General features: G+C 48.8%; 1 protein-coding gene across 2 annotated transcripts in view; it reads right to left on the reverse strand.

The window, feature by feature from the left end:
* Positions 1 to 8,111, reverse strand: part of MCU (mitochondrial calcium uniporter) — a 96,195-nt gene extending 88,084 nt beyond the window's left edge. For both annotated transcript variants that reach the window (XM_041127090.1, XM_030029631.1), the window contains exon 1: positions 7,917 to 8,111. In XM_041127090.1, coding sequence (XP_040983024.1) covers positions 7,917 to 8,042 — 126 coding nt within the window. In that variant the 5' untranslated portion in view covers positions 8,043 to 8,111. The remainder of the gene's footprint in view (positions 1 to 7,916) is intronic.
* Positions 8,112 to 12,153: the final 4,042 nt, after the last annotated feature.

Below are 12,153 nucleotides of genomic sequence, written 5' to 3' on the forward strand. Positions count from 1 at the left end.
GAGTGAATTATTTTATTCCCAGCAGGCTGCAGGAGAGAACACAAGACTGACAATCACGCAGAGGGGTTTTTTTATGGTGGTCGCCCCCTGGTAGAGTCTTCCTAAGTTATATACCCAGGTGAAATTCGATTTTTAGTTATTCCAATAAAAACTTTCAGAGATTTGAGAGTTTCCTCGTTGCATAGCAGTCCTTTCCTCCTGGGGAAGGCAACAGAAGCAAATCGCTGAAGCAAGCTTGTTTGCCACGTTTCTTCCCTCTCCTGCTTATGCAAGTTGTTCTACATTTCCTAATTCCTTAAGAGCTGCCAAGAATGCAGAAAAAGATAGCGGACATGCCTCGTATTTTACACGAGACATAAGCAATACCCCATAGACTTGCCCTACTGGAAAATAATTCCACATCGCATTCAAGTGCTGCATATTTTCATCTTCATTAAAATGACATCTCATTTTGATGACCAATTGAGACCTTAATAACAGGAAGAAAACCCTTTGCCAAAGCTTTAATAGAAAAGGGACAAGTCATTTTCTTTTCATCATTAAATACTCAAGGACAAAACAGTCCTTAAAGCCAGATCGCTCTAGTTCACCCTCAATAAGCAAGTACCGAAATATGATGAAAACCACATCAGCAGTATCACAGGTGGTCTCTCACCCAGAGAGCACTTCAGAGATTAGAAGTATTCCTCCATGGCGAGCAGAGAGCACACAGTTTCATCTAGCAAAATTTGTCAAGGACAGTTCCTCATCCCACACAGGGCTATCAGAGGCCATGGGAGCAGAGAGCAGCAGTTGAGATCTCAGGAAAAGTGACCACCAGCTGACACTGCAATAAATAAATAAGGAAATTAAAAAAAAAAAAAAACAAACAGCAAAATAAAACAAACCCCAAAACCCAACAAAATTAAAGCCACCCAAAATCTAAAACCATTTCTACATTTCCATGGACCTACAAATAGGACAATAATTTAAATTACAGATTTGTGTCATCTCAATGCTATTTTATAGAACGGCAAACAAGTGACTCATCGCACAAATCTGAAATGAAGTCATAAAAGTTATGTTTTACCCTCATGACTGGATGGGACCTAATCTCACAGAAAGTTTCATCTTTAAGATTATTATAAAAACAGCTTTAGCAACTAAAGAACAAGAACAATTTTTTTTTTTTTTATTCTCTTTATCAGTCTTGACTCTCATAAGGAGAGCTATACCCATCCTGTCTAAGCACAGCTGAGAAACACTCCCTGTATTGGAAAACAGCTGTCCTGAAATGTTTATATTAATGACTGGATCAACCTTACCATGACTGTAACTTCCTTTCCCATCACAGACCCTACATACAAAGTCTTGATTATTGCCACAGGCTGAGTTATAAATTAAAAAAAAAAAAAGTAGTATCGTCAAATAATTGTAAAAAAAACCCAAAACAAACAAAAAACCCAACCCACCCCAACATCTACTCCTTTCCATATAGCACTCCCCTTTCGTGAAAAGAGAGCCCCGGAAGGGTGTTCTCTGGACACTACCAAGTAAAGCTTTTTTCCTATTCACTGAATGAACAGGCACATCAAAAGCTACAAAATGCCTTTTTCTTTTTTTTTTTCTTTTTTTTTTTTTTCAAATTCAGCCTCCCTTCAAAACCTCTTTTGCTTTGTAAGAATGAGTACAATCAAAAGAATGTTTTAGCCACTTTCATACACCAAAAAATACTCACTGGTCATCCCCCTCTAAGTTTTCGTTCGTGCAAAAAAAAAAAAAAAAAAACCAACACAATCTAACAAAAAAAAGCTAAAAAGCACAAATTTTTCAACTTAGTACTAGTATTCCATTGCTCTATAATTACTTAAGGGCAGATTTCCTCCTCTCATTTGAAGCAAAAACGTTGAAAAAGTTTTCTTTCCTCCTGAACCTTTCAAAATAGCATTGAGCCATAGCCTTCCTTGTGACAGTAAATCCGGTATGAGGCAACAGACCTTGCTTTGCCTTGCATTTTAATCAATTTAGCCAGCACTGGAGTGGGCAAGTAGCAATAACCGCTACAAGAAATTGTTATGGTTTTGCCACCCTTTGCCAGGGCGAGGCAAGCAAGGAGTCAGCGGGACAGCAAGTGTGTGCACATGGGAAGGAGGTGAGGGAAGAGGCAGGAGAAAAAGGAGGTTTGGTGGAGAGACCCATCTTTATGGTCAAATCAACTCTTCTAGGGCTCCTTCGATGTTATAAATGTTCTGCTGGGTTGGTATTTACTTATGCTGCAGTTCAAGCCACACCTCATCTTTACTTCAGAAGTGACACCAGATGCATTTCTTCCCAGTGTGCAGCATGCATGTCGCTGCTCCTGCGCACGTCCCAGCATGGGAAACATTGGAGGTCAGGGTAGGCAACAAGTGCAGCCAAAGATCCGGCGAGAATGACCGTTTTATGCCCCTTCAAACCATTGGACAGCCACCAGTTCTTCAGCTTTTTAATCATTTATTTGAAAATTACTATCAGCAGTATGCAAGGTCAGGAAAAGAGAAGTTCAGTTAATTAAAGCAGTCTGCCAGTTTCCATCCTCAGCAAAAATACAGACACCATACCAAAATATTCTTCCAAGTCTCACCATCCTTGCAGCCGGTCATTGCTGCTACCTGAGTTTTGTGAGCCCCCAAGCTTCACCTGTTAGATAAATTTGTTTCAAGAGATGGGCAACAGTACGGCAATAAACCATTGCTTGTGACAGCAAGGGCTTGAAGTGGTTACTGGGGCCCACCAGGGAAATTACTACCACACTACTGAGCAACAGCTTCTCTGGAAGTTGATGCTGCAACAGTTTCAACCATAGCATAGAAAAAAAAAAAATAATCACTAAGTACACCTTGTATCTGTGCCAAATAAAGGACAGCTTCAACACAAAGTCCACTGCATTCTCCTCCTGAGGTTTCTCACATCCCAGGACACCTTTCCTCAGCACAGAGTCCTCTCGTCTTTGTGGGATAGACTCTCTACTGCATCCTCAATACAGGGCTACCTGCACCAAAATCCTACCCGGCTGAGAGGACTGATTGACACAGGTAATCCTGGTCCTCATCTGGAGCAGAGATAAAAACCTGCAGGTTGTCTGATACCTATTTGACATTTGGCTGCAGTTCAGTTGGGTTCAGTTTTTCCTTCTTAGGCTTAGAAGTCGTCACTAGGAGTCATTATTCCTGATTCCCGATCTACCCAGAATTGCCAGGATTAACTGCCATAGGGATGCCACATACAACCAAACCCTTGATTTTCTACAGGTATTTTTTCCGGATCTGAACCAGCTGATTACATTCCAATCCAACACAACTCAACCACCAACTACATGCACTAAGAAACACAATAACAAGAGACTCTAATCTTTGTAGGAAGAAAGCAATAAAGATTAGGCATTCAACATGCAAAACCGGAGCATTTTATTTAAGTCCTTTATCTACCACCACATATTTGAAAAACGTTCATAGCTTACTTCTTTGTGAACCTTTTTCACAAAGGACTGCTTCCCAGTCCCGCATCTCAGCGGTGCGGAGCTCTCACCTTTGGCGGCTTACCCACAGCACCCAGAACAAGTAGGAGTCAAAGAAGAAGCTTCCCTTGCTTCATAAGGAAGTTTCCTCCAAGGAACATCCACTTTAATTCTCTCTGCACATTCCTCTGATGGCAAGCTGTCTAACAGGAAAATAGCAGCAATTTTTGTATTAAGCACTAAAAATTACTGCAGGACAAAGGCCTTAATTAATAGGTAGCATCGTGATTTATGGCTGGTGTGCTTCCCACCAGCGGATATCCTAGCAAACACTGCTAGACTGAGAAGTGCCACCTAATTGCCCACCAAGGGCTCCATCCCCATACCACTCCTGTTGCTTAAGAAGTCACTGCATGGGGGTGTACATTTGTACCCCCACAGCACACCTTGTAACAGTCCCTGCCGACCAGCACCAGCCACTCCTACTGCTTCTCCATCCTTTGCCACTTCTTGCATGTAGCTGGTGTATAAAGAAACCACACACAATGCTTTTCTTCCACCCCATCTTGCTTGCTGATACCAACTTTTGCCATTTCTGGTCTTCCCACCAGCAGAAGTTACCTTGACCCAATTAACCAAACTGCCACTCTCATCTCCCGTCTTCACGTGTGACCTCCCAGCAGCGCATCAGATCTCCACAGTTCCCTCCCAACGAGGGAGCACATACAGCATCCATTTAAAACAAACACCAATACTACTGATGTTTCGCTCTACAAACTATTCAGCCATACTCATCTCCAAAGCTGTAGCCATCCACTCGTTCTCCCTGACATTACAACACCCCCCCCAGTGTACTTCAGCAGTTTCTCCACTGCAAACGTGCTTGCTAACTCTCTCCCCTCTCCTCCTCTACAAGGCTTCTTCCACTCTCACATACGTGTAACAGACCAGGAGAGTGGAAAGAGATGCAACCCCTGCTACTTCTGCTATAAGCCCATTTATTCAGCTCTGTCATATTCTTCCAACACTACAGACGCTTCAGCCCCACTTTCTACACGGTTATACCAACTGGCTCTTTCGTTACCCTGCACAGTCATCATGTGAGGCACAACATCATCACTTTCAGAGGGGAAATTCACAAATATCAGTAAACACTTCCTCCTGCCTGCTTCTTCCTATTCCGAGATCAATAAGTGAATTTCTCATTCAAATTTTCTGCATACTTCTCCCAAGATCTCTCACACCCTGTGACAGTGTTCAGCTAGGACACAACACGAAGACTCATTGTCTCCTCCATAACCCCACACCTACACGCTGAGCCCACCGACCTTTCCCAACTCTCTCAGCTTTCAAAACTCTTAAGCAAGCTATGAATGCTTCATTCAAGCCCTATGTCTCCCAGTATTATTGTATTCCCATCCGACCCCTCATAAACCAAGTCTTTATTCAAAAGTTCAGACCTCCTTGCCCTCTCTACTGTTTGACATTATTACAGTGTCATTCTTCACACTTTACCCATCTGGACAGGGTTTTTTTGTTTGTTTTAAAGTACTGTCCTCTCACAGTAGTCTGGTCAATTGGTCCAGCCTCTTCCAGCATATTTTATATCTCTTTTGAAAGAACTCATCCATAAGACCATTTAACATTTCCACCCTATTTCAAGAAAGCCCTTTTAATTTATCACCTCTGCTAAAAACCAGCCATCCTGAGAAGCAACCAAGTAGAATTTATTGTACTAAAAACAATACCGCACAGACATACCTAATATAATCACTTTATTAATTACATCTATGTTACACAAACTCTTCCTACCTATTTTCTAATATAATCTATAGACTCAGGAAGCTTATACAGTCCGGTTCCATCAGAGAGCAGGATCAATTCTTCATCAGTCATAACCAATTGATGCAAGTCAAACCTGTCCTAACCACTTCCAATAATGAAGATTGAACAGCTTTCCCAGGAAATAATTCAGCATTTCACTACACTTAGTGTCAGTAAAAAGATTCCCAGCACCTAACCAAATCCCTCTTCTCACACTGTAAGCCCATTAGTTCTTCTCCTACCCAACACAGATTTTCTGTTTCCTCTTTGCAGCAACCTCCTTTCATTTTTCTCTTTATTATGAAGAGCTCCAGTTCCTGTAATTTCTCCTTGGAAATAATTTATTCTAGGATTCTGCAGCTCTCCGGTCTCTACTCTCTCCCAGTGGTCCACATAGTTTCTCAAGTGCAGCGTGATTGAATGGATAACTCATCTTTTCTGTGAGGAGATAAATAGGCACATTACAGATGCTGTCAAAAGGAACAGTTAGGATACTGGGTCCCGACCTGCTCGCAGCAAGCTTTCACTTGATCGCTAGGTTCACAGGGACACTTCACCATTCAACACCTACTGAACTGACTTGTGTACAACCTCCCTATTTGAAAAGAAGAAAACCCCCAAAACTAATCAGTGCAACACCACAAGTGGCCAACGGCCGAGCTGCCAAAAATCAAACAGCATAACCCAACCGGTACTAAAGCCAGAAGAGCTTTCTAATCATCAGTCCATGGGACAGCAGCAAAATCTTGCTCCTTCCCCAAGCACCTGAAGGAACTGACTTTGACAGTACAATTTTACCGTGCTCCTGCGCATGCCAGCACTTCAGCAATGTCCGCTCAGCTAGGGCCACAGCAGCAGCAAAGTATCCCAGACGAACAGAAGGATTTGGGATATTTTTTAATGTTTGTTTTTAATCTTCTTGCATGTTTACTGCTACACTCAGCCCGATCAGCTGAATCGGGCATGAATCTGCATCTCTGTTTAATTAATCACAAAGGTCAACTTAAATTTAGATAAATAATTTATTATTTTCTGGGCCAGAGTGCTAAAAGAGACAATTTAAATGATAATTATGAAAACTGAAAAGGCTGTCCCACACCTGACCAAAATCCAGGGTACCGGTGGCCTCACTTGTCAGGTTGGTATTTACAAAGTCAGAAGTCAACACTGCATAAAGTCACACTTCACACATGTGAACGACCGCACTGCAAATATGGGACTGATGCAATTGAGACACTCGATACCGACAGAACCTCTGGCATCCCATCGCTGTGAAAACATACCAACACCGTTAGAGGAACTATAGGCACCCTGAAGATACAAGGCACAAATGCTTAGCTGCTTTTTAAACAGTACCCTAGGGACCCAGCGTTACATCTGCTATTCCAATGGAGTGCAGAGCCCTGCTCCATCACCCGATTAATACACGATTTCAGTGGCTTTACGTAGTTTCACGATTAGTTGCTTCAGCAAAACAACAAGTGAGCGACAGGTGCACACCTCCAACGGCAGCTTTTTTTATAGGCAGCAATAAAACAGATTGTGGCAAAAGCTAGAAGAATATCCCACAGTTACATACTGTTCCCTTAGTTTAAAAAGAAAAAAACTCCCGGTATTTTTAGCAAATCTCTTGAGCTCCACGACGCAACCTGCTGCCTTTACAGTTTTTTTCCACCCTAAGACACATAGTAAGCAACGCATGTGCTGCGAGTCTTCTCTTTTCTGGTGAAGCCATTAAGCATGCTGCTTCTGCAGGGGAAGCAAACAAAAACTGGCGCTTTTTTGTTTTGGTTCCCCCCCCCTCCTACAAGCCGCACCAACCTGGATGACACCGCCTCGGAGAGGATTTGGGGAGGCCCCCCCAGAGCGCCTCTCCCCTGGCTGACCTTGGAGGAGGGAAGGGGGGGCCGCCAAAAAAAAAAAAAAAAAAAAAAAGAAGGAAAAAAAAAATTTTTAAAAAAAGGTGAAAATCCGCTGGGCACTAACGCTCGCCCTCTCCCCTCCGTGTCCCGGCGGGCCCGGGAGATGCTCGCCCTCTCTCCCGCCCCGGCGGGGGCTGCCGCTATCCCGTGTCCCCCCGCCCCCCGTCACCCCCCGCCGCCGCCTCTCGGCGGCCCCGCGCGCCACCTGGCGGCCGCGCCCCGCCGGGACCCGACCCCCGCCCCGGGAGCCCGTCCCCGGTACGGCGGGCTGCGCCGGGCCGCTCCCGCGCCTTCCGGAAAGAGAAAGGGGGGGGGGGGGGGCGGTGGGAAGAGCCGGCACGGCGCAGGGCGGAGGGAGGGCCCTTGTTCCCGGGGAAGAGCGGCGGCGGCGGCGGCGGGAGGGCCGGGGAGCTGCCCGCCGGCGGAGCGGGGCCGGGGGCTCGGCTGCTGCCGCCGCCCGCCCCGCTCAAGTTTCGTCCGGCGACGGAGCTAAGAATAACGCGCAGCTGCCGGGGCCGGGGCCGGGGGCCGCCGCCGGCTCCCGGGGAACGAGAAAGGGGGAAGCGGGGGGGGGGGGGGAGCTGGACACCCCCCCCACCAACACCACCCCTCCCCGCCGCCGCCCGCGGTTTGCCGGCACCGCGCCCGCCTCAGCCGGCCGCCGCCTGAAGGGCACCGGCTCCCGCCTCACTCACCGTCCGGTGTCGCTGCTGCTGTTGGCGGCGCCGCCCCAACGCCGGGAAGCAACCGGCCGCCGTCAGCGCGGCGGGGCGGCGGCGGCAGAGGAGGAGCGGCAGCGATCTGCCCGCCGTGGCCGCCATCGCGCCGCTGGAGCCGCCTCACGCTGCGGCGGCGGCGGCGGCGGTTGCTGCTGCCGCCCGGGCGGGTGGGGGGGGGCGGGGGAGAGAGGGGGGGTGGGAGCGGCGGGGCGGGGCCGGCCGGCGCCGGCGGCCAATCGGAGCGCCCCGTTCGCCGGCCCGGGGCTCGTCAAGCCAGGCCGGGGCCGCCAATCGGCGCCGCGCGGATGCCCTGCCCGGAGAGGGGATTGGTCGCTTGCTTTCCCTCCCCTGCCGGCGGTGGGCGGGGCCGCGCTAGGGCTAGAGGGCAGGGAAACTCCTCAGCAGGGGCGCCGCGGGGCGGGGCCGGCGGGGCGGGGAGGGGCGGGGTCTCGCACCGGGGGCGGGGCCAGGGCCGGGAGCGGCGGGGAGAGGGTGCGGGGAGACGGGGCGCAGCGGGGAGGGGGTGCGTTAGGGGAAGGGGTGCAGGGGGGAGTTGGGGTCCACCGGGGAGAGGGTGAGCTAGGGTAGAGGGAGCAGGGAGACGGGGGCACCGGGGAGAGGGTGCACTAGGGGAGGGGGTGCAGCGGGGAGGGCGTGCGGGGTGACGGGGTGCAGCGGGGAGGGGGTGCAGCGTGACAGGGTGCAGCAGGAAAGGCCGCGGAGGCACCACCGTGGCCCTGGGGATGCAGCGCTGGGGAGGCACAAGGCTTTGGGGTGCCCAGCCAAACCGGCATCCCACCCCTGTGGCAGTTTTGATGAATGGTATAAAAAGTGGGTAATCAAAAAGAAAATATATTGCAGAGAGAGGTACATGCATACATGGTGGGCCGGCCGCCAGCACAGACCTTGCAGCATCTGGGCTAAGTAAGCAATATGTGCTCAGTTGTTTCTTGAAAGGTGATTTACTTGGATTATTTTTCTTAGAAAAGACTTTTCCCTTCGGCCTGGGAGTTGTCACAATACTGCCAGCGGCTCCTTTTTAATTCCTGGGAAGGAATAGTCCAGAAGAGAAACGAGCCAATTGCTTTTAATATTGGAAGTGGCCCCAGAATTGCTCCTTAGAAAATGGAGCTTTAAAGAATAATGCACAAGGAGTTCCCATGTGCAGCAATACTGTTAGGGCTGGGACTGAAACGAAGTGCCTTGGCTTGAAAGCAGCTGGGATCCTGTATTTATTATTATTTTTTGAAGTTGTGGAGCCTGGGTCCTTGCTGCATGGAGCCATCAGGACACCTTCTCCTGGGAGGTGAGGAGAGGAGGATGCTCAGGAAAGGAGAGTCACTGGAAATTAATGGGGAGAAAACTGTGACGAGGCTGGAAGTTGCCAAAATCATCAGGAACACGTGGTCTGAGAGACTCTGGCTATTATTTACCACCCCTGTTTGCCACCAAGACCTTCTAAAAATACAGAGAGGAGCACAACCAGGTGCTGGGGTGACACGGATGTGCTTCAGCCATCACCCACACCATGGTGGCATGCCGGTGCCTTCCTCCTTCTATCCCCACCTCCCTCCAGCTGCCTTCTCCTTCCCCTTCCCCTTCCCCTTTCCTTTCCCCTTTCCCTTCCCCTTCCCCTTCCTTTCCCAAGTGCTGCCTTCATATCTGCTCAGATGCTGAAGGGTCATTCTCGCCTTTTCCCCAAGCAATGTAATTCTGGAGCCACACATCTCGTCCCTGAGCAATCCTCCACCCAAAGCCTCCTGAGCCAATTTGCAAGGCCATGGGCTCCTTTCTGGCTGGGTTTTCCTGCAGCGATGGGTTTTCCTTTCCTTCTCTTTGTTGATTGGGAAAACGTTGTTGAAGCCGTCGCGTCTCAACTGTGTCCTTCTGGAAGGATTTACCTATGGTCTTTCCAGTGTAGTGTATTTAGCACTTCAATAATTATTTGCTTTTTCTTGCAAGATCAAGGAGACCTATTACAGCAGCTGCTCTGAGCTCCACTGCTGGAGGGCAAGCGGCAAAACCCACCTCTGAGGGCTTCACAGGTCAAAAAGAGCAAATGATGGAGGACAGCGGCTTGCTTTCAAGACATCAATGCTCCTGAGATGGGCAGGAGAGATCAGTCCTGAGGGCATGCAGCCTAAGCAACTGCGAAGACAAATTCAGATCGAACCTTTGTTCAACCCCTGCTCATGGTATTTCCCTCTCCTTCCACATTCAAAATTGACAGCAGGAGGAAAAATACCTTAAAATAAGGATTTTGTGCAGCACAGCCCTCTGCAATGATCCCGGGAACATCCGCGCTGGAAGATGCTCCCGCACACCTCTCGCCTGAAGAGCTGCTCATAGACCACAGTCGGGGTGTCCCTCGCCAGGTACATCTGCCTCTCCCCGGTATGGTTTGCAGTGTCCCCACACAATGGGATTAAAAGTCTCAAAATGGCAAAAAAATGGGGTTAACACCATCTGGAGGAGCTAGAAAAGGGCAATTAGAAAGGCAGGAAAGGGGGAGGAAGGAAGTCCCTAGGATGGGGGAGGTCCCGGGGAGGGCAGAGGATGCAGCCCCAGCAGCGCTTTGGGGCAGAGCCACCTATTCCCACCATAAAGTACCCAACCCAATGCTTTTTTTTGGCTGGGTGAGCAGAGATGTGTTTAGGATGAGCCCATGCTGCCCCCACCATGGGGCTTCCTTCGGGGGCTCGGTGCCGGCAGCTCCAGGGGAAGGCAGGGATGGGCACGTCCATCAGACCCTGGGCTGCCAGACCTGCCCCAACCGCTCTCCCCTATTTCCTACTTCTCCAGCCATTCATATTACATGTTTAGATGTTTATTTCTATTTAAAGAGGAGCTGGAAGTGTTCACCTGAAGTCATATTTTAGGCAAAGTTAAACATTTCCAGGGAGTATTTGACAGAGGTGGGGGAAGACAGGCTGTGAGCAAAGGCTGAGGGCAGCAGAAAGGCCAATAATTCCTTAGCAAATCCGTGCTGAGCACGTGGGCACTCATTACAACACATAGAAATGGGAATTAAACACGAGCCCCGAGATCAATAACCCATGCAATTAAACAAGCCGGCAAGGAATGGCTTCTCAAGAGCGCAGGGGGCGAAAGGGGTGAGGATACCAGCACCAAAATGAAACCCTGTCTTTTTAGGTCAAATAGCTCCCAGTACCCTGCTAGAAGCATCTTCTGCTCTTGGAAAACCTAAATAAAATAATGTATTTAATGAGGCTTTCTCCTGGTGCTTATAATTACAGCCGGCTGTATATCGGAAAGCTGCTCCTGAGAAGAATTGATGGGGAAAAGCACGCCAACATTTGCAATTAATATTATTGCCATGGGAAAGACTGAAGTGGAAAGCTAAAGCCTCAAAACTTCATCAACCATCTCAACACTGCCGACAGAGGCATGGATGCTGTCCTCCTGCAAATAAAATACTGATTTAAGAGAAAGCAAGTGTGCGATGAGCCATAGGCAAACCCAACACTTTGGCTCAGACCTGAGCAAGCCCCAAAGTGCTTGGATTAAATAAGACAGCTAGGAAGAAAAAAAAACCACATGACCTCTTACTCCACGGGCTCATCACTTTCTTCATGTTATTTAAAAATAGGATTTACCCTATTTTATTCCTATAGATGTCCAGGGCTGTGATACTTGCAAAATGATGGTCCCTGTCCCATCGCAGGACCTTGGCCATAAACCCTGAATTACCCAAACACGCCAGCATTTGCTCACTGCGACATGTTCTCCTCCCATCTCCTTTCGGGGTTCGGCGTCTCTATCGCAGATGGCCAGACCTCTGCGTGCCGCTGCACTCCAGCCCCGCAGCGACCCCTCCAAGGCTCTGGCATCACCTTAAGCCTCACCAAAAAGTTCATCCCAGAAACCCCTGCAGCATTTTCACTGCAGGAGGGCAGCGGCAAGATTCAGCAGCCTCCTGTGTTCCTGAAGAGCAATTGCTGTCTATTTATGCCTCCAGAAAATGTATTTTTTAACGGGGGGTTCATTAAAGCCTGAAGAGAGCCAACCTAAGAGGCATCTGGAAGAAACTAAAATTAAAATACCTAAAATTAGCCTCGTCAGCAGCGAATCCTCCCTCTGATCTAGATGCCGAGGCGCACATGACCCAGGCGTGCCTTTCTCATTTTCCCTTCCCGCTGCCATCCCATTCCTGAGCCGCCGGGCACGGCCACAGCAGCCCACGCGCCCACCC

The sequence above is a fragment of the Aquila chrysaetos genome, chromosome 11, assembly GCF_900496995.4.
Source record: "Aquila chrysaetos chrysaetos chromosome 11, bAquChr1.4, whole genome shotgun sequence".
In the NCBI taxonomy this organism is placed as follows: Eukaryota; Metazoa; Chordata; class Aves; order Accipitriformes; family Accipitridae; genus Aquila; species Aquila chrysaetos.